Below are 18,706 nucleotides of genomic sequence, written 5' to 3' on the forward strand. Positions count from 1 at the left end.
TGATACAATGGCTCAGCAGATAAAGGCTACCGACCAGAATCTGACTTCTGGGACCACACAGTGGAAGGAGAGAACCAAATCCAGTGAGCTGTCACCTGGCCCAGCACCCCCAACAGGTGTGGTGGTGTTCTACTCTTGCAATCCCAGCAAAGGGCCGGCAAAGACGGGGGCTCACTGGCGCTGGCCTAGTCTAATCAGGAAGTTTAGACCAATGAGACAGTGTCTCAAAACAACAAGGACTGATGACGCCAGGGGGTGACCCTGGGGTCCTATGGTCTCCACATGCACCACCATGCATGTGCACCCACACAAACACAAACATGCAAAAAACAAACCAAAAAAATGAAGGATTTTACTTTTTACTATGGTTTTATATACTTTTTAAAAATTCGGTAATATAATAAAAATGGAACAGAGCTAATGATTTAATTACACATTATAGTGTAAAATTTACTTTATAAACAAAAGCTGATGTACAGCTCTCCCAAATGGGGGACGTAAACCAAAATGTCCACAGTAGCTGTTCACCTCTGTGCCCTAGCCCCAACTATGAAAAAAATATCTGTTGTTCTTAAATGCTGAGAATATAAATGGTTTCATTTATTTTCTACTTTGTTATATGAGATTATATAATTTTATAGGAAAAAATAAGTACTATTTGTTTTTGTTTTTTGTTTGTTTGTTTTTGTTTTTTGAGACAGGGTCTCTCTATGTAGCCTTAGCTGTCCTGGACTTTTGTAGACCAGACTGGCCTCGAACACACAGCGATCTGCCTGCCTCTGCCTCCCAAGTGCTGGGATTAAAGGCGTGCACCACCACGCCCAGCCTATAAGTACCATTTTTGTAAGAGACTGAATTCACAATATAGAAACAATGATATGGGGAAAGGTCTTTACTATTCTCATAGGAAGATCAAGTATCAGGTTAACAATAAGTCATGATTACAAAACAGGAAGGCCAAGCCATTTGAACTAATAAAATCTGAAATTATTACAAAAGGAAAAAAAATTAAAGAGTTCTTTTCAACGCTTTTCAACACTTCAACGTTTTCGGCGAGTCTGGAATCTGTAGATAGCTGGGGAGTTCACTGTTTCTTTCTTCACCTTCACTTTCCTAGTCTTATCCTGTGAGAGCAAAAAGATGACCAGTAAACAGAAACAGGGTTCATGAGGCAGGAAGCCAGCAAGCTGGCTCAGGGGCCCCGACACAGGCCTCCCCCCCAATTTAGAGGAGCCCTAGGCACCTACTTATGGAGCAGCTTAACCTCTCCCGGAGCACACAGGATGCTACCAGCTGTGGACAATCTTTGGGAAAACTGAAGAGAGTGGCTCAAGTAATTATTTTGTTTAAATTATAAATTTAATTCTCTCTCGGAACCCCAGTTGGGAAAGGCCAACCTAAATGATCTGCAGGGCTGAAGAATTTGACATTTAGAGGAATGATAATGCGAAGGAGCTTCTTAAATTCCTTAGCTCTGCTATTTAACTGCACAATGTTGTCTATTTTTAAACACCAGTGAGTGGCATGCACTGTTTTGTTAACCTGTTTAAATGTTACGGGAGCTGCTCCTAAGCTATAAAGTCCATATGCTACCTGATCCTACCCTTTGCTGCTCCAAGGCACTGGCTAATAACCCCCTTATTACCTCCTTAATCAAGGAACACTTCAACAGTGGCAGAGCGATAGACACTGGCTCAAAGCACTGCCCCCAAGGAGCAGACATTTTCACTGCTGTTGATTTACACACAGCCAAGAGCCAGTCTCAGTTAAGACCTTTATAAGAAAAAAAGAAAGGAAGGAAGAAAGCAGGCTCAAGGCTCCTCTCCTCACCATAAGATCTTTGCGTGCTTGAATTTTCTGTGCAACAACGAACAGGTTCTTCTCCCGCTCAATCCGCTGGGTCAGGCAATCATACTGCCTTTGTCTTTCTTTAGCTAGCCGCTACAGAAGAGACATTTTCAGTAAAACAATTAACACGGCAAAAGCGAGTACGAACCTGGTTCTTGAGTCCAACTACATCAACGGTGTCATCAGTCCCCTCCTTACTCCAGAATCAACTCACCGTGACTATAATAAAGATGCCCACTTTTAAAACAGCAACCATGCAGACCACCTAATCAGTATCATTTTACAAATGTAGAAACCCAGAGAAGTCAAGTCACTGGCCCAAGGGGGAGATAATTTGCCTAAATCACAGTCAGGACTGTCCTAAGCCCCGAGGGACACTAAGTGGGCTCGAGCTCTGAGTGCTGCAGTGCTGGAGCTGAGGGCAGCCCCCGCCCAGGACTGGAAGCCTGCACAAAGTGAACAGAGAACAGACGGACCTGTGGTGAGCAGCGCTGGGCCTCAGAGTCTAACCCTAAACCCCCCAGAGCACAAGGAGGACCTGAGAAGACTCAACTGCTAAGGACGCCCCGGAGACTCCTGGGGGCCTCACATTTTGGAGACCTGTAAGCATCTGAGAAACTAACAAGAACTCTGGCTTCTTCTCTGAGACGGCATACAGACTATCACTCTGCCTGGAGCCAGAGTACTTAGGATTTTGATTTTTGGGGGATGTTTGGAATATCTCCATGTACACGAGATAATTTAGGGATAAAACCCAAGTCTAAATAAGAGATTCATTATTTTTCATGTATTCCTTATATACACAGACTGAAGATAATTTTACACAGTATTTTTAGCATGCCTGAATTTTGACTGTGGCTCATCATATGAAATCAGGTATGCAGTTTCCCACTTGTAGCAACCTATCAGCACTCAAAACATTACAAATATTGAATGATTGTTCAACCTCTATGTACATACATACAGAAACCTGTCCATTCATATATGCACAAAAAGTGTTGGTGAGGGATGTTCACAGAACTCCTCAAGCCAATCACAGATTTTTTTTTTATCACTTTCAAGTTGAAGACTTACAAGTTGCAGACGCACCAGCGGTAGTCCCTTAATAAAAGTAATTATGCTTTAAACAAAGCAATGAGTAAAACAGCACTGGGCAAACAGGGCAGGTCCATGCCCTCTTACTTTCGGGACCTCTCTGATGGCAGGCCATGCTGTAGTGTCTGTGAGGACCACTATGCTACCTGAGGAGCACCAGTGACTCCGCTAACTAGCTGACAAACCCAATTATCACAAGATCCCCTCAGCCAGCCCCTTAGCTGAAGTGTTACGTATAGAGAGGGGATGGGCACTGGGCCTCAGACTTCAACAACTCACCAGCTCTACTGCAGGCTCACAGCAGCGGTTGCAGACAGCTTTTGTTTTCACTTTATTGCACAGACTGTCAAATTTATGGGATTACCCAATATAGTCAAACTAATTAGGGGTATTTATATTACTAAAGCAAGTTTAGCTGCCTCTGAGCTAGAGGAAACTGCTGTGAAATTAAACATTGGAAGCAAAACTGATGCAGTGTAAATGATTCAAATCAAAACAGAACAGCTGTCTGCTTGAAACACATTGACAGCATTTTTTTTTTAAATGAATCAGTCAGAAGTGAGAGTTCAACTCCAGAAGGTTTTGAGAAAAAGCCTGTCATCTCCACAACCCCGTTATGTGATAGAAAGCACCATAAGGAAAAGTCAATACAAACCCTTGGTTACAACTGAGTAATAGGAAAACATTTTAATATGCGTATTCACTGCTGAAGGTTCTAGATCAAAGCACTACACACACACACATCCCTAATCCTCAGGGTTCCTTCCCCATCTGCATTTTCTAAGTGCTGACAAAGGATGCATCACCAAAAGCACAAAGGACCACATCAGAGCTGGATTCAAACCTAAAATCTCAGCCGCTGACCGCTATGGCGCAAATGAACGAACTCCACCCCATCACCAAGCCCTCTTTTCACTCGTCAGGGGAGTTTTAGACATTTTCTACAAATACTCTAGAAAATGCAGCGGCCAATCACAACCACAGACCAAGAGAAATAAGCCTCCCCATCCCCGCGTACCTTGAGTCGAGTCCCAGGGGTGACCCCTTTCACTTTCTCCTTCTGCAAGGTCTCGATCCTGGGTCTATTAAAGACTCTGTCAACGAGCTCTGGGGCTGTTTGCAAGTGAGTTGCAATATCAAACCGTTCAACTGAAATTCAAGACAATCTTTAAGGCACAGGTTGTCCCCAGCACCACACAACACACAGTGACATGGCAGACCATCCCAGACACCATCAACATTTCTTTTTTTGTTTTTTGTTTTTTAAATTTATTCTTATTACATCTCAACGGTTATCCCATCCCTTGTATCCTCCCATTCCTCCCTCCCTCCCTCCCATTTTCCCCTTACTCCCTTCCCCTATGACTGTGACTGAGGGGAACCTCCTCCCCCTGTATATGCTCACAGGGTATCAAGTCTCTTCTTGGCATCAACATTTCATACCTTCCTTTTTGGTGTCAAAAAAGAACACGTGCTTATTCTGTTGCTTCCCCTGGGAATCCAGCAGATGGAGCTCTGATTTCAGCCTTTCAATTTTCTACAACAGGAATATGCTCTCTTTAAAGTGGCCTCTTCCAGAGTCTCAGAAATAAACTTGCAAGAACTTAAGACATTTCACAGCCTCATTGTCAGCCAGCAAATAATCCATTTCATTCTTTTTTCTTTTTTGAGATTCTTAGGTACTGCCTGTCATCATGGGATCATCACATATGTCTGTCATTATACTTTCTCAAAGATTTGATTCTTTTAAACGAAAGCACTTAAACTTACTAAGCACCAACTATTTATCAAGCACCAGACTAAGCACTCTACAAAACTCAACACTTAAAAGGTACGACAGAAATGAGCCATCTCAAGGACATTAACTGGTCTATAACCATGGGGCTAGAAACTGGCAGGGCCAGAATTGAAGCTGCACTTGGCTCATTCTCCAGCCTGACCTCTAGTCCACCACACTGATTATCATCTAAGGCATCGTCACACTCAAACCCAGCGTAGACGGCGGAATACGCTGATCACCTGAGATTATAGAATTGCTTCTTTTGTTGTTGTTCTTTAAACCAGAGCCTCTATATTGACTTCCTCTACCTCCCAAGCTCTGGGACTAGAGGTATATGCAACCACAATCTGCTATGTCCTTTCTTAACCAACAAAATAATCAGAACAAGGAGTTAGCTGTTACCTTCGCTTCCGCAACCCTTTTCATCTCTATATATTTGATATCCTGAGTTCTCATCAGCTTTAGCTGCTCTGGTGTTGCTTCTTCCTTGGTCTCTTTGATAATATGAACTCCATCCTAAAATTGAGGTTTAACAGATCCAGTCCTTAGTAGAGTATGACCATCAGTAAGCTGTTAGCACAACCCACATTTAAAACAAGAGAAGCAAGTGCTGAATGCACACTAAGAAGAATCCAAGGCCTCTGGCCACTGACATCCACCTTGAACAGAGCACACTTCTGGTTATTTACTCTTTGAACAAGAGGCTGGGGGCTCCATTTGCAATATCACAATAAAGACAAATAGAAAAAACAAAAATCAAGCAGGAGATGGCACAAAGGTAGGAGCCTGCTGACCAAGAAAAGGACATTCTGCCTTGGACCTCTCAGCAGGAGGCCCTGGTCCACCTGGAAAAGGGCCAAGGTAAGCCAAGGATGCTTCTTCACTCGGCTCACTGCCCAGCCTCACTTCCCAGCACTTAGAGCTCCAAAAACTATCTGTTTCACACGTACCTGGAGCTTAACCCGAGTCATTTTATAATAGAATTCATCTGGATTTTTTTCAAGAGCCTTCTTCCGGAGAGCTGTGAGGCAATCTTGTTTTTTATGATAGTCACTAAAAAAGCAAGTCAGAAGAAATGTATTGTAAAAGATGAAAAAAAGAAAAACTATTCACACAAATGAACTAACTACATGCATTTAAAAGTTCATAATCTGATGCACACCTGTTACCTCAACACTTAGGAGACTGAGACAGGAGAATCACAAATTTGAAATCAATCTGGCTTATAGTGAGAGCTTGTCTCAAAAAACAAACAAACAAAAACCCTCAAAGCAAACAAAAATAAAACTACATCAAACAAATTATTTGTTTTATCTATCTATCTATCTATCTATCTATTAATTTTCAAGACAGGGTTTCTCTGTGTAGCCCTGGCTGTTCTGGAGCTCTTATTTGTTTGTTTGGTTGGTTTTTAAAGGATTATTTATTATTTATTTATTTATTGTGTATACATTATTCAGCCTACAGGCCAGAAGGCACCAGATCTCATTATAGATGGTTGTGAGCCACCATGTGGTTGCTGGGAACTGAACTCAGGACCTCTGGAAAAGCAGCCAGAAGATGCATTCTTAACCACTGAGCCATCTCTCCAGCCTAGTTGGTTGGTTTTTCAAGACAGTGCTTCCAGGATTTCTCTGTGTAACAGCCCTGGCTATCCTGGAGTTCACTCTGTACCCCAGGCTAGTCTTGAACTCATAGAGCACTATGCCTCTACCTCCTGAGCACTAGGAGTAAAGGTGCATGCTACCACCATCTGGCAAAACCAAACTTTAACCAAAGCAGTGAGCAGGCCAGCCTGCTGTACATAGTGTCAGGCCAGCTGGAGCTACATAAACTTTTTTTTTTCTTTTTTTTTTTTTTAAAGATTTATTTATTTATTATGTATACACTGCTCTGCCTGCTTGTACCCCTGCAGGGCCGAAAAAGGCATCAGATCTCATTATAGATGGTAGTGAGCCATCATGTGGTTGCTGGGAATTGAACTCAGGACCTCTGGAAGAGCAGTCAGAGCTCTTAACCACTGAGCCATCTCTCCAGCCCCTACATAAACTTTTTAAAAAATTAAAATCTGGGACCTCTAGAAATCCATTTAATCACCACTACCCACCACACCAGGAGCATAAGACCCTCAGCTGACTTGTATACGAATAAGCAATTACAAGTCCTTTGCAAATGAAGTGCTAAAGAGAAGAACGGACAGAATTGTTTATAAAAATCCTTCCAGAGTTCACCATCGCCCACTCTCAGGCTCATGAATCCATCCTCCACATCTCGTCATTCCACACCACATATAATGATGTAAGAGACTCGGCAACTGGAATTTTAGATTGTATCTTTCACTTCAGGAAGAGGGAGCAAAAGGATTCAGCATCTGGTTCAAACACTAAGGTGGAGGCAAATCAATGCCACTGAGAAAACCATCTGGAAGGGCATAAAAAAAATTGCAATGCAAGTATTTAAATAAGTAATGTTCTGTCTGAACAAAGGGAAGCTTGGGGGCGTCACAGGAAAATATCTAGCAGGCTGCCAGAGCTTTGAGTAGTTTATCAATGGCAGGAAATGGTTCCCCAGTTGGACACTTGAGCACTTTAGCTGTAGTGGAGTACACTGTAAGCTTCTTGGCAGCACCTCTATCAGAAATACTGGACTCACTTTGCACGAAGTTTGTAATCTTTCTTTTTCTCCAGCAACCCCAGACGTTTTCGAAAGCCAGGCTAGAAGACAACAGGGAAAAGAAGCACTTAATTCTCTTAGCACACACATGCTCAAAGCAACGTGATAGCGGACAGGAACAGGCTCTGTTGTGCTCAGTACATCTGTGTCCTTGGAGCCAGCCCACTCCCCTGTCCCTCCCTCCTCCCCTCTGCTGGGCCCTGCAGGGATGAGGGCTCCTCACAGAGCCAGACAGGTCGGATCACAAGCACCACCACCACCACCACCGTAGGAGGGTTCTTGGCCTATTAAGGACAGAGCGAGGCAACAATGACTCGGCACTAAGCGAGCAGTTGCCAGTTGTACTAAAATTACTACCAACTTAATCCAAGGGCTTAAAAAATACTATGAAGGGAAAACATAGTAGCAAGAGGCAACTGTGGTAAGGGAGCTAAATTTAGTTTTCCGACCTAGGTTCAATCCATCCTTTACCTCCTAACAACCTGTGACCTTGGGCAAATAAATCATTTAGCATCTCTGAGCTGTCATTTCCTAACTAAAAATAAGGACAGTGCGGCTAGGTAAAATGGTGCTTGCCTGCAATCGTAACACTTGGGAAGCTGAGGCAGGAGTATTCCAAGTTCAAGGTATAGTAAGACCAGAAGCAATAAAAATAAATAGACAACAGTAGAGACAAAACCCAGTACCATGGGAAAGTACTGTCTGACATACACGTCTATAGCACGCAGGGTCCAATGACTACATCTTGCTATATCCATGTATAAGCAGCCATTACTCTGAGGGTTTAATGTCAGGTTAAATTGGTACATGCCTCTAATCCAAGAATTTGAGAAATAGAAGCAAGTAGATCAGAAGTTCAAGGCCAGCCTGAGCTACACAAGATTCTGTATAAATTATGTGTGTGTCTATATTAGATGCTTTTCCAACTTTTTGCTGTGGTGGAAGGCTTCTGAGACAGGGCCAACTCATAGCCCTTGGCCTACTTGAACTCCTGATCCCCCTCCCTCCACCTGCAGACTCTAGCCGCCATAGCTGCCCTTTACTAGGTGCTGAGGATCAGCTGAGAACCTCCAGCATGCTAAGCGAGTACTCTAGCCGCTGAGCTACATGCCTAGCTCTACCTACATCATCCCAACAGCTCACAATTATATAGCTACTGCATGTGTTACACTTGTTGTATATTCCTAAAGCAAAGCATATTCCAGAAGTGGGCTGACCTTTAGAGAACATATTGAGGAATGCAGAACCAAGGCTGGGATGTACCTCAGCTGGTAGAGCATGGGCCTAACATGCAAAAGTCCCCAGGTTCAAGCCACAGCACCATGTAAGCCAGGCATGATTGCACATACCTGTAATGCTTACGGGAACACAGGAGGGAAGCTAATCATACCTTCATGGTTGCCCGGCAGTGGTGGTAGCGGCTGTAATCCCAGTACTCAGGGACCCAGAGGCAGGGGGATCTCTGTGAGTTCAAGGCCTGCTTGGTCTACACAGAGTAATAGGCCAACCAAAGCTACATAGTGAAACACTGTTTCAAAAAGAACTTCCCTGATTTTTTTCAAAATTATCTTTAGAGGCAGCGGTGGCACATGCCTTTAATCCCTGCACTCAGCAGTCAAAGGCAAGTGGATCTCTGAATTCCAGGCCATCCTGGTCTACAGAGCAAGATCCAGAATAGCCAGAGCTACAGTAAAGAGACTTAAGAAGGAGGGGGGCGGGGGTGGGGAGGAGGAGCTTAGTCAAAAACTGGGGCTGGAGAGGTGGCTCAGCGGTTAACAGCAGTGGCTAGTCTTCCAGAGGACCTGGGCTCATTCCCAGCAACCATGTATTTCTTGTATGTGTATGAGTCTTTTTCCTGCACACTGTATGCATGCCTGGTGACCTTGGAGGACAAACAAGAGCATCAAATCCCCTAAAACTGAAGTTATGGGTGGTTGTTAGCTGCCATGTGGGTGCTGGGAACCAAGCCTGAGTCCTCTTCAAGAGCAGCAAGTGCTCTCAGCCACTGAGCCATCTCTCCAGCAGCCACGATAGCTTTTTATTTTCCCAAAGTGTGCATTGGTATTTGGTCTGTGTGTCTGAGTGAGGGTATCGGATCTTCTGAAACTGGAGCTACAAGCAGGTGTGAGAAGCCATGTGGGTGCCAGGAACTGAAACCGGCTCCTCTACGTCCCCCCACACCCCACCCTTCCCAAGACAGGGTTTCTCTGTGTAGCCTTGACTGTCATGGACTCACTTTGTAGACCACGCTGGCCTCAAACTCACAGTGATCCACCTGCCTCTGCCTCCCAAGTGCTGGGATTACAGGCGTGCGCCACCACCGCCAGGGGAAACCGGGTCTTCTGGAAAAGAAGCTAGTACTCCCAACCGCTGAGCCATCTCTCCAGACCACTAGCTTTTACCTTTAATACAGCCAAGGGAGACTGACAGAGAAGGAAATGTCAAAGGTCAGGGAACAACACTTGAGGTAGACGTCATGAAATCATTAATGTGTAAATGTACATGTGCATTACAGAGGAAACTAGCACCAGTCGGCTGCACGGCTTCAGAGATGATGACCTTCCTCTTTTTCAGCACCTGTAAAGCAAGTGTCTCTAAAGGCCACTTTGGTTACTTATATGGGGTTTTGTGTGTATTCATGATATATGTGTATGTGGGTGCACATACCACAGCATATATAAAGGACACAGGATAACTTCTCAAGAGTCTATTCTCACTGAAGGAGCCAGGAAATCAAAAGACCAAGCAGTGGGCCAGGAATGGTGACGCACACCTATAATCCCAGCACTCAGGAGACAAAGGCAGGCAGATCTTTGTGAGTTCGAGGTCTTCCTGGTCTACAAAGTGAGTCCAGGACAGCCAGCTACACAGAGAAATCCTGTCTGGGAAAAAAAAATTAAATATTAAAAAAAAAAAAGACCAAGTATATGGTATATGGAAGTGTTGGGAGGTCAGAAAGGGAAGGGAAAAAAGTTGTAATAATTTATAATCTAAAAAAAAAAAGGCTGTATTTCTAGCATTCAACCAATGGTCGGCATTCACTAGGCTCTTGATAAACATATGAACAGTTGATTGAACAAGTGCTTATTTAAATAAAAGTATCCCGCTGTTTTGAAAAAAAAAAAAAGTCCATTCTTTGCTTCTACTTTTTTTTTTTTTCAAGGCAGGGTTTCTCTGTGTAGCCTGTCCTGGACTCTACCTTTGTAGGCCAGATTGGCCTCTCTAACTCACAGCGACCTACCTGCCTCTGCCTCCCTGGGTGCTGGGATTAAAGGCTTGCATCACTACTCTCACCTCATCCCTTCTTTCCACCTTTTTTTATGAATTCTGAGGCTCTAACTCAGGTCACCAGGCTTGTGCAGCAAGTACATTTTACTGGCTGAGCCGTTTTACCAGCCCATTTTGCTTTGTTGAGATTGTCTCCTGCAGCCCAGGGTATCCTAAAATCTGATGGATTATCCTAAACTCTTGATCCTCTTGCCTTTAAAAAAAAAAAAAGAAGAAAGAATATTTATTTGAGGGGCTAAAGAGATGGCTTAACTGTTAAAAGCACATTCTTCTCTTCCAGAGGATCCACAATCATTTCCCAGCACCCATATCAGGACATCAGGCATTGTCACAGCCACCTATAACCCCAGCTCCAGTGTGCCCAAAAGTCCCATAGACATAGGCATTCTCGGCACACACCCATCCATAGACACACATAACATAAGGTAATTTTTTTTTTTAATTTAAAACAAGTAAGATTTAGAGTGTGTGTGTGTGTGTGTGTGTGTGTGTGTGTGCGCGCGCGCGCGCGCATGTGTGTGCATATGCATGTGAGTGCAGAGCCCTCGGAGGCCAGAGCAGGTGTTGGACTTTTCAGAGTAGGAGTTACTGCTATTTGTGAGCCCACAATGTGGGTGTGGGTGCTGGGATTTGAACTCTGATAGAGCAACCAAGTACTCTTAATGGCTAAGCCCTCTCTCCCGATGTTAAAGCCTTGTTTGAACCAGTTAATATGTTATTTCGGAGAATAGTAGAGTGGATAAAGTGATTCTGCACATATTTTTGTTTCTTTCACATATCCCCACATTGACACATTCTCCTGAAAAACCTCACAATTAATTATTCTAACTAAATTTAGTGGAAGCCTGTCTCCCTCCTTTCTTCCTGCCGAGGATGAAATCTGTTTTTACCAAGGACTTGATAGACAAACAGTTGCCCACTGAGCTGTTATGTCTAGGATTTTTTTTTTTTAGATTCTTATTTTGAGACAGGTCTAAGTTGCCCATGCAGGCCCTGAATTTATGATGCTCCTATCGTGGCCTCCAGAGTAGCTGTAATTACAGACATGGGCTATCAGGTCCCACAGGGTTTGTAAATGGTCAAGTGACTCTCCAGAAGGGAAAAAATAAAGTACCACGAAGCCGGTGTGGGAAGGCGGGTGTGGTGACACACACCTTTAATCCCAGCACTAGGGTGGCAGAGGCAGGCAGATCTTCCTGAGTTCAAGGCCAGCCTGGTCTACAACGGGAGTCCAACAGAGAAATCTTGTCGGGGGGGGGGGGAAATCCACGCCCAAACTTGGGCCCATTTTAGGAAAATATCTTCCGTCACAACTCCTGCAAGCATGAGGGGCGCCTACCACCACTAGTCACTCGGTCTCATTCGTTTAACTTTGGCCTCAATTTTCCAAGGGGGAAAGGCATCTGACACGCCTCGCCTCACTCAATTAACCACAGAACCTCCTATGCAGAGAATGACAATCCCCCTAACCCAATGACAGTTCCCGGGTCTCCCGGACAAGGCACGCCGGGTGTCAGGCCTCACGTGTCGGGTATTTACAGAAGACAGATGCGCTAGGCAGCATCCCAACGCTGGGACAGGGAGGGGGCGGGGACCACTGGCCAGCGACCATGGGGCCTTCGAGAGCTTACCTGGCTTCGTTCTCGGTGTTCCCGCTGCCGGGACTTGGCTGCCTTGCGAAAAGCCGCCGCCATGCCTACTAAGGTCTAGAAAATACTCAGCAAACACCACCTCCTAAGCCGCCGCGCCTAACGAGATTACCGGAAGCAGGCCCAGCGGCACGCTATTGCAGCCTATCAGAAGTCTACTCTACCGGAAATACATCCCCGCTCAAGCGGCCCACACAGGAGGCTTCTGGGAGATGTAGTTTTCGAAGCTAGAGTCCCGTGATTCTTCAGCGCTCCTTCTTACTGGCATTTACTGATTCTAACCTTCGCTCTATAGGAGCACGTGGTAGCTAGCACGCCCTCTGGCTGAGCTCGGTTTGAGTGTGCGCTTGTGTGCTGTTACCTGCTACTCGGCCTGAGTTAAAATTTAAGTGGTGGCGCAGGTTTTTAATCCCAGCACTCAGGAGACAGAGGCAGGCATATCTCTGTGAGTTTGAAGCCAGCCTGGTCTATGAAGTGAGTCCAAACCGCCAAGGCTACACAGAGAAACCCTGTCTTAAAAAACCAAAACGAACAAACAAACAAATTTAAATAGAGCGTGGCGTGGTGGCTCACATCTTTTATACCAGTATCCTAGATGCAGAAGCTGATGAGTTGATGCGAGTTCAAGGATAGCTTAGTCTTAAATAATGATTGCCAAGACAGCCAGAGCTATATAGTGAAATGAAATTCCGCCAAAGAGGAGGAGGAGGAGGAGGAGGAGTAATAAAAGGAGGAGGAGGAGGAGGAGGAAGAGGAGAAGAAGAAGAAGAAGGGAAGGGAATGGAGGAAGAACTAGAAATGGCATTAGCTTTACTAGAAAGTGCACTTTAAGACCATGTTTGGGCCGGGCGTGGTGGTCCACACCTTTAATCCCAGCACTCGAGAGGAAGAGGCAGCCAGATCTCTGTGAGTTCGAGGCCAGCCTGGTCTACAAAGCGAGTCCAGGACAGCCAAGGCTACACAGAGAAACCCTGTCTCGAAAAACAAAAAACAAAACAAAACAAAAAAAGACCACATTTGGCTCTGTTGCTGACTACTGGCTATGTGACTTTGAGCAGGTTTCTTGACTTTAACGAGCATCATTTTTCTCACCCATAAAACAAAGATAATAATAGAACACTGCTCTTGCTCATAGGAGTGGCAAAGGCCTTGAGTTGCAGAATTGTATCTTTAAGCAGCACAGAAGAGACTCACCTGATAGCAATAAAGCTCTGAGTCCTTCACAACCACCTAAGAAATGGCTGGCTGCATGGATAGAGCTGGGACCTGTGGGAGGAGTGTTCTGATCCCAGCTCTGCTGCTAACCAAGGACAGTTAATTTTCCTGAGCTTTGATATTCTCATCTATTGTAAAATAATAATATAATTCTATACTCACATAATTGTGAGGATTAGATGACATGCTATGTTTAAAGTGCTTAATGCTGTGTTTACTTGTTAGCAGGTTTACAATAAAATTGTCTTGTTTCTATCTTTTATTAGGTTTGGCTTAGTCTAATTTGGTTTGGTGTTTTGAGGCAGGGTCTGTCTGGCTAGGTAAGCCTGGCTGCACTGAAACTCACTAGACAAAGCTGGCCTCTGACTCACAGTGATCCCTTGCATCTGCACAGTGCTGGGATTACAAGTGTGCACCAGCAAGCCCAAATATCGAGTTATTTTTGTCATCACTAAAGCTGCCTCTGAGGAGCACAAGGGAGAGTCTGACCCAGCCAAGCATCACAGCAGTATTTGAGGTTATTTGCTGTGTCTCTCTCCTCTCCACCCTCTCCCTCAAAAATTTTTTTTCTTTTTTTTCCCCCATTACAGGAAACTAATCTTCTGAGGGTCTTTTTTGGTTTGGTTTGGTTTGGTTGAGGCAGGATCTCACTATGTAGCCGTGGCTACCCTCAAACTATGTAGACCAGGCCAGCCTCGAACTCACAGAGATCCACCTGCCAACTGCTAGGTTTAGAAGTGTATGCCACTCGGGTTTCAACAAACTCTTTAATTGCATCCATTTTACATGACACTGGTCATCTCAACAGCTTAAAAGAAAATGGCGTGGAAACCCTCTTCAGAAAGTCCAGGGGACAAGTGGGTATGAAAAAGGTCACAGTATGAGAAGTTTTTTCCTGCCTCTACACACTTGGTTTTGCCCAGTTAGGTCCACAGGCCTTAGGAAAATTCCATTTTCTCTGTCATCTTTGGAAAGCAAGCTACTTCACAATCTAGTCTGGGATTGCCTTTCCAACCTCACCTTAAAAACTTAGCTATCTGATAGAATGACCAGGTGGCAGCTGTACGCAGGGCCCTGGGCCCCTGAGTAAGTATCCGTGACCAGCAGCACCTGGGGATGCGCCATCACTGTCCCCTGGAGATGGGGGACTCTCCAGGAGTTAGCCCTAGATTGTCACTGCACAACTACCACCTATTAGCTTGGCATTTAGAGTCACATCATCAAAATCTTTGTAAAGTGGTGATAGCAATCACCAGGTCACATGACTTTTTAGTTTTTTTTTTTTTTTTAAAGACTGGGGAGATAGCTTAGTGGTTAAGAGCACTGGTAGACCTGGGTTCAATTCCCAGCACCCATGTGGTGGCTTACAACTGTCTATAATTCCAGCTCCAGGAGATCTGGCATTCTCACACAGACATACATGTAGGCAAAACACCAATGCACATAATAAATAAATAAATATTTTTAAAAAATAACTAAAAGAGGTGATATCTACCGTACACAGGGGGCCTACACTGTGTGTTCTCCCTTCTCACTGCACGCACTCTGCCAGTCATTCACTCACCCTTATGGGCTTGCGAGGGCAAAGAAAGTTTCTAGGGAATTTGAAAGAGAATGTTTACCAAGTTTGAGGCCTGCGGAGGGCTATGGGCGCTGAGGTGTTAAGACTGAGCAGTGTACCCAGGGAAGGAAGGGTATTTTCTCACTGGGAGGAAGGAGGTCTGGCCGGGTTGCAGGCACTGGAGAGAGTGATTCAGCGGCCACAGGGAGCCATGAGAGCCGAGAACGTTCTTTTGAAAACTCTTGCACGGTAAGAAGACTACATGGGTCTCCTTGAGTTGGCGATAGGGAAGTGTGTGTACAGATCTCCTGGGTGGCGGAAGAAACAAACATCCCGTTTAAGCAAAGCCGGTTGCCAAGCGCTCTGCTTCCAGAGCTGGCTCAGACACACCTGTTCCTCAAGAAGGGGGAGAAGACAGATGGGGAGCAGGGACAGACCGTCCAGGAGGCTGATCCCTGAGCTCCCTGGGGCACATCTTTCTGGAAATGTGAGCCCCCTGGAAATGAAGAGGAGAAAGGGCACTGCCCCCCACACCCCCGTACCGCCGTCCCCCGGCCGGCTTCCTAGGTAGTCTCCCTCCTCCGGGCTGGCCAGAGCCAAAGATCTCCTAACTTCCTTTGACCTTTAGACTCTAAGTCCTAACAGCAGAACCTTAACACTTGACCATAAAAAGGAAGAAGGGGAGGGTCCCCACCACCACCACCACCACCTACTGAAGACTTATTGCATGGTCTTACCCAGTCCTCATTGATGGTATCCTTGAGGGAGAGATTGCCTTACAGAGAGATTCGCTGACTACCCATGTCATGGTTAGGATCGCTTTTGGCATGAGAAGCTTTGACATTTGACAGTCTGGGTTTCAATCCTGACTTTGCCATTCTTGGCAGTTAATGCATTTGTGCTCCCTTTCTCCCTCTCTCTCTCTCTCCCTCTCTCCAGGCCCCTTTTCTCTACAAGGTCCTCACTACATAATCCTGGCTGGCTCTAGAGACCGGACTGGCCTCACAGACGTCTGCCCACCTATGTTTCTTGAGGGCTAGAATTAAAGATGTATGACCGGTACCTTTCATTTTCCATTTTCCCATCTTTTACTTTGGTTGTTGTTGCAAGTTAAATGATTTTAACAGAACAAACAGTTATACAATAAAATTTCATGTAAAGGGGCTGGAAAGATGGCTCAGCTTTTAAGAGCACTGGCTGCTCTTCCAAAGGATCGGGGTTCAATCTCCAGCACCCACATAGCAGCTCACAACTGTCTGCAATTCCAGTTCCAGAAGCTCTGACACCCCAACAGACATACATGCAGGTAGAACACTAATGTACTTAAAATAAAATAAAAAAATCATAAAAATTGTTTTTAAAATATGGAATATTTTGTGAGCTCACATGTCATCACCACACAGGGACCGTGCTAATCTCTGTCTCATTCCAATTTTAGTTATCTGTGCTGCTGAAACAAATATCATTTTTCTCGACTTTGAGAAGAGGATTAAAAATGTGTATTTAGGGCTGGTGAGACAGCTCAGTGATTAAAAAACACTTGCTGACTAACTGACTCTAGGGCCAACAAGATGGCTCAGTAGGAAAGAGCACTTGCCACCAAGTCCGTCTTTCCCCAAGAACCACATGGTAAGAAGAGAGAACTCATTCCTACAAGCAGTCCCTGGCTTCCCACATATGTGTGTGTTGTTGTTGTTGTTGTTGTTTTTCCGAGACTGGGTTTCTCTGTGTAGCCTTGGCTGTCCTGGACTCGCTTTGTAGACCAGGCTGGCCTCGAACTCACAGCAATCCACCTGCCTCTGCCTCCAGAGTCCTGGGATTAAAAGGCATGTGCCACCATGCCTGGCACACCCCAAATTTTTACATTTGTTTATTATTTTTTATATGTGTGTATGTTTGTGGTCGTGTGAATGCCATGTGTGCTGCTGTCTGAGGAGACCAGAAGAAAGCATCAGTTTCCCTGAAGCTGAAGTTACAGGCTGCCTTGCGGTGCTGGACAAAGATGCCGGGAACTGAGCTCCGGTCCCCTGGAGGACCAGAGTACTGGCTAGTCATGACACAAAGAAGAGTAATTTTTGGGAAAGGGAATCTCAGTTTTAAAATGCCTCCACCAGCTTGGCCTGTGGGAAAGCCTGTGGTGCGCTTTCCTGAGTGGTGACTGATGTGATAGAAGGGACCCTGCGTACTGTGGACAGTGCCATCCCTGGGCTGCTGGCCTTGGACGCTGTTAAAAACAACCGCCACGAAATAGGCTGAGCAAATCACGGTAAACAAGTCAGTTAAGAATCACGTTCCTCCATGGTTTCTGCTTCAGTTCCTGCTCCAGGGTCTCGCCCTGGTCAAATTCCTGACCTGACTTCCCTTAGCAATACTGTCTTTCGGAATTGGAAAATGGAGTAACCCCTTCCCTCTCCAACTTGTCTTCGGTCATGGTGTTAGAGAGCTAGCAGCAAGCAGTCTTACCCACTAAGCCATCTCTCTAGGCCTTCTTTTAAAAAAAAAGTTTTTAAAGACAACTGACTCCAGAGGGTTGTTCTCTGATTCCCATACAAGCACACAGGTAAGCTAGCACTAGCACACACGTGTGAGCTCACACACAGGCAAACATACACACCACACACCTATGCACTAGATATATGGATGGATGGATACTTATTGGATAAGTACGTGAGCTAATGTATGTAAAGTGTTTAGGGAATGGGGCAAAGTGGGAGCTCACAGAGTCCTGGCTCCGGGTAAAGCCCTTTGGTAGCATCTCAAACCATCAGGAAAGGACAAAGATGTCGAGATGAAGGACCTTTACTGCTCGCTCATGGTTCTTCCTTTTCTGTAGGTTCCTGTGCTGGTTAGGGTTTCCATGGCTGTGAGGAAACACCATGGCCAAAAGTACATTGGGAAGGAAACAGTTTGACTTCCACTTCCACATCACAGCCCATCATTGAAGGAAGTCAGGACAGGGACTCAAACAGGCCAGGAACCTGGAGGCAGGATCTGACGCAGAGGTCATGGAAGGTGCTGCTTCCTGACTTCATCATGACTTGCTCAGCCCGCTGCTTTCCTATGGAATCCAGGACCACCAGCCTAGGGGTGGAACCGCCCACAATGAGCGGGGGGCGGGGCCCTCCCCCATCAATCACTAAGAAAATGCCCTATAGGCTTTCCTCCAGCCTTAGCCTCTTTTTTTTTTTTTTTTTTTTTTTTTTTTTTTTTTTTTTGGTTTTTCGAGACAAGGTTTCTCTGTGTAATGGCCCTGGCTGTCCTGGACTCACTTTGTAGACCAGGCTGGCCTCAAACTCACAGCGATCCGGCTGCCTCTGCCTCCCGAGTGCTGGGATTAAAGGCTCTACAACCTCATTTTGTTGTTGTTGGTGGTGGTGGTTTTCTTTTTTTTTTTTTTTTGTTTGTTTGTTTGTTTGTTTCGAGACTGGGTTTCTCTGTGTTAGCCTTGGCTGTCCTGGACTCGCTTTGTAGACCAGGCTGGCCTCGAACTCAAAGCTATCCGCCTGCCTCTGCCTCCCAAGTGCTGGGATTAAAGGCGTGCGCCACCACACCCGGCCTCTACCACCTCATTTTATGGAGGCATTTTCTCAGCTGAGA

The 18,706-nt window shown here is 45.3% G+C and overlaps 1 protein-coding gene across 1 annotated transcript; it reads right to left on the bottom strand.

The window, feature by feature from the left end:
- Positions 1-877: 877 nt before the first annotated feature.
- On the bottom strand, positions 878-12,476 carry UTP11 (UTP11 small subunit processome component). Its single transcript, XM_084787852.1, has 8 exons — positions 12,316-12,476; positions 7,376-7,437; positions 5,674-5,776; positions 5,126-5,239; positions 4,387-4,480; positions 3,962-4,092; positions 1,831-1,941; positions 878-1,124 (listed from the first exon to the last, which is right to left on the bottom strand). Exons 1-8 carry the CDS (start codon positions 12,376-12,378, stop codon positions 1,041-1,043), a joined length of 762 nt encoding a protein of 253 aa, XP_084643978.1. The 5' UTR covers positions 12,379-12,476; the 3' UTR covers positions 878-1,040.
- Between the last annotated feature and the right edge of the window lie 6,230 nt (positions 12,477-18,706).

Source organism: Acomys minous (assembly GCF_964271855.1).
Source record: "Acomys minous genome assembly, chromosome: 6".
Taxonomy (NCBI): Eukaryota; Metazoa; Chordata; class Mammalia; order Rodentia; family Muridae; genus Acomys; species Acomys minous.

Excerpts from the sequence above, each read along its gene's own strand:
- UTP11 (XM_084787852.1), bottom strand. The coding sequence starts at position 12,378 with ATGGCGGCGGCTTTTCGCAAGGCAGCCAAGTCCCGGCAGCGGGAACAC. Across the intron at positions 5,777-7,375 it reads GATTACAAACTTCGTGCAAA|TGACTATCATAAAAAACAAG; the intron begins GTGAGTCCAGTA and ends TTGCTTTTTTAG. Across the intron at positions 1,942-3,961 it reads CCCCTGGGACTCGACTCAAG|CGGCTAGCTAAAGAAAGACA; the intron begins GTACGCGGGGAT and ends TCTCTTCTGTAG.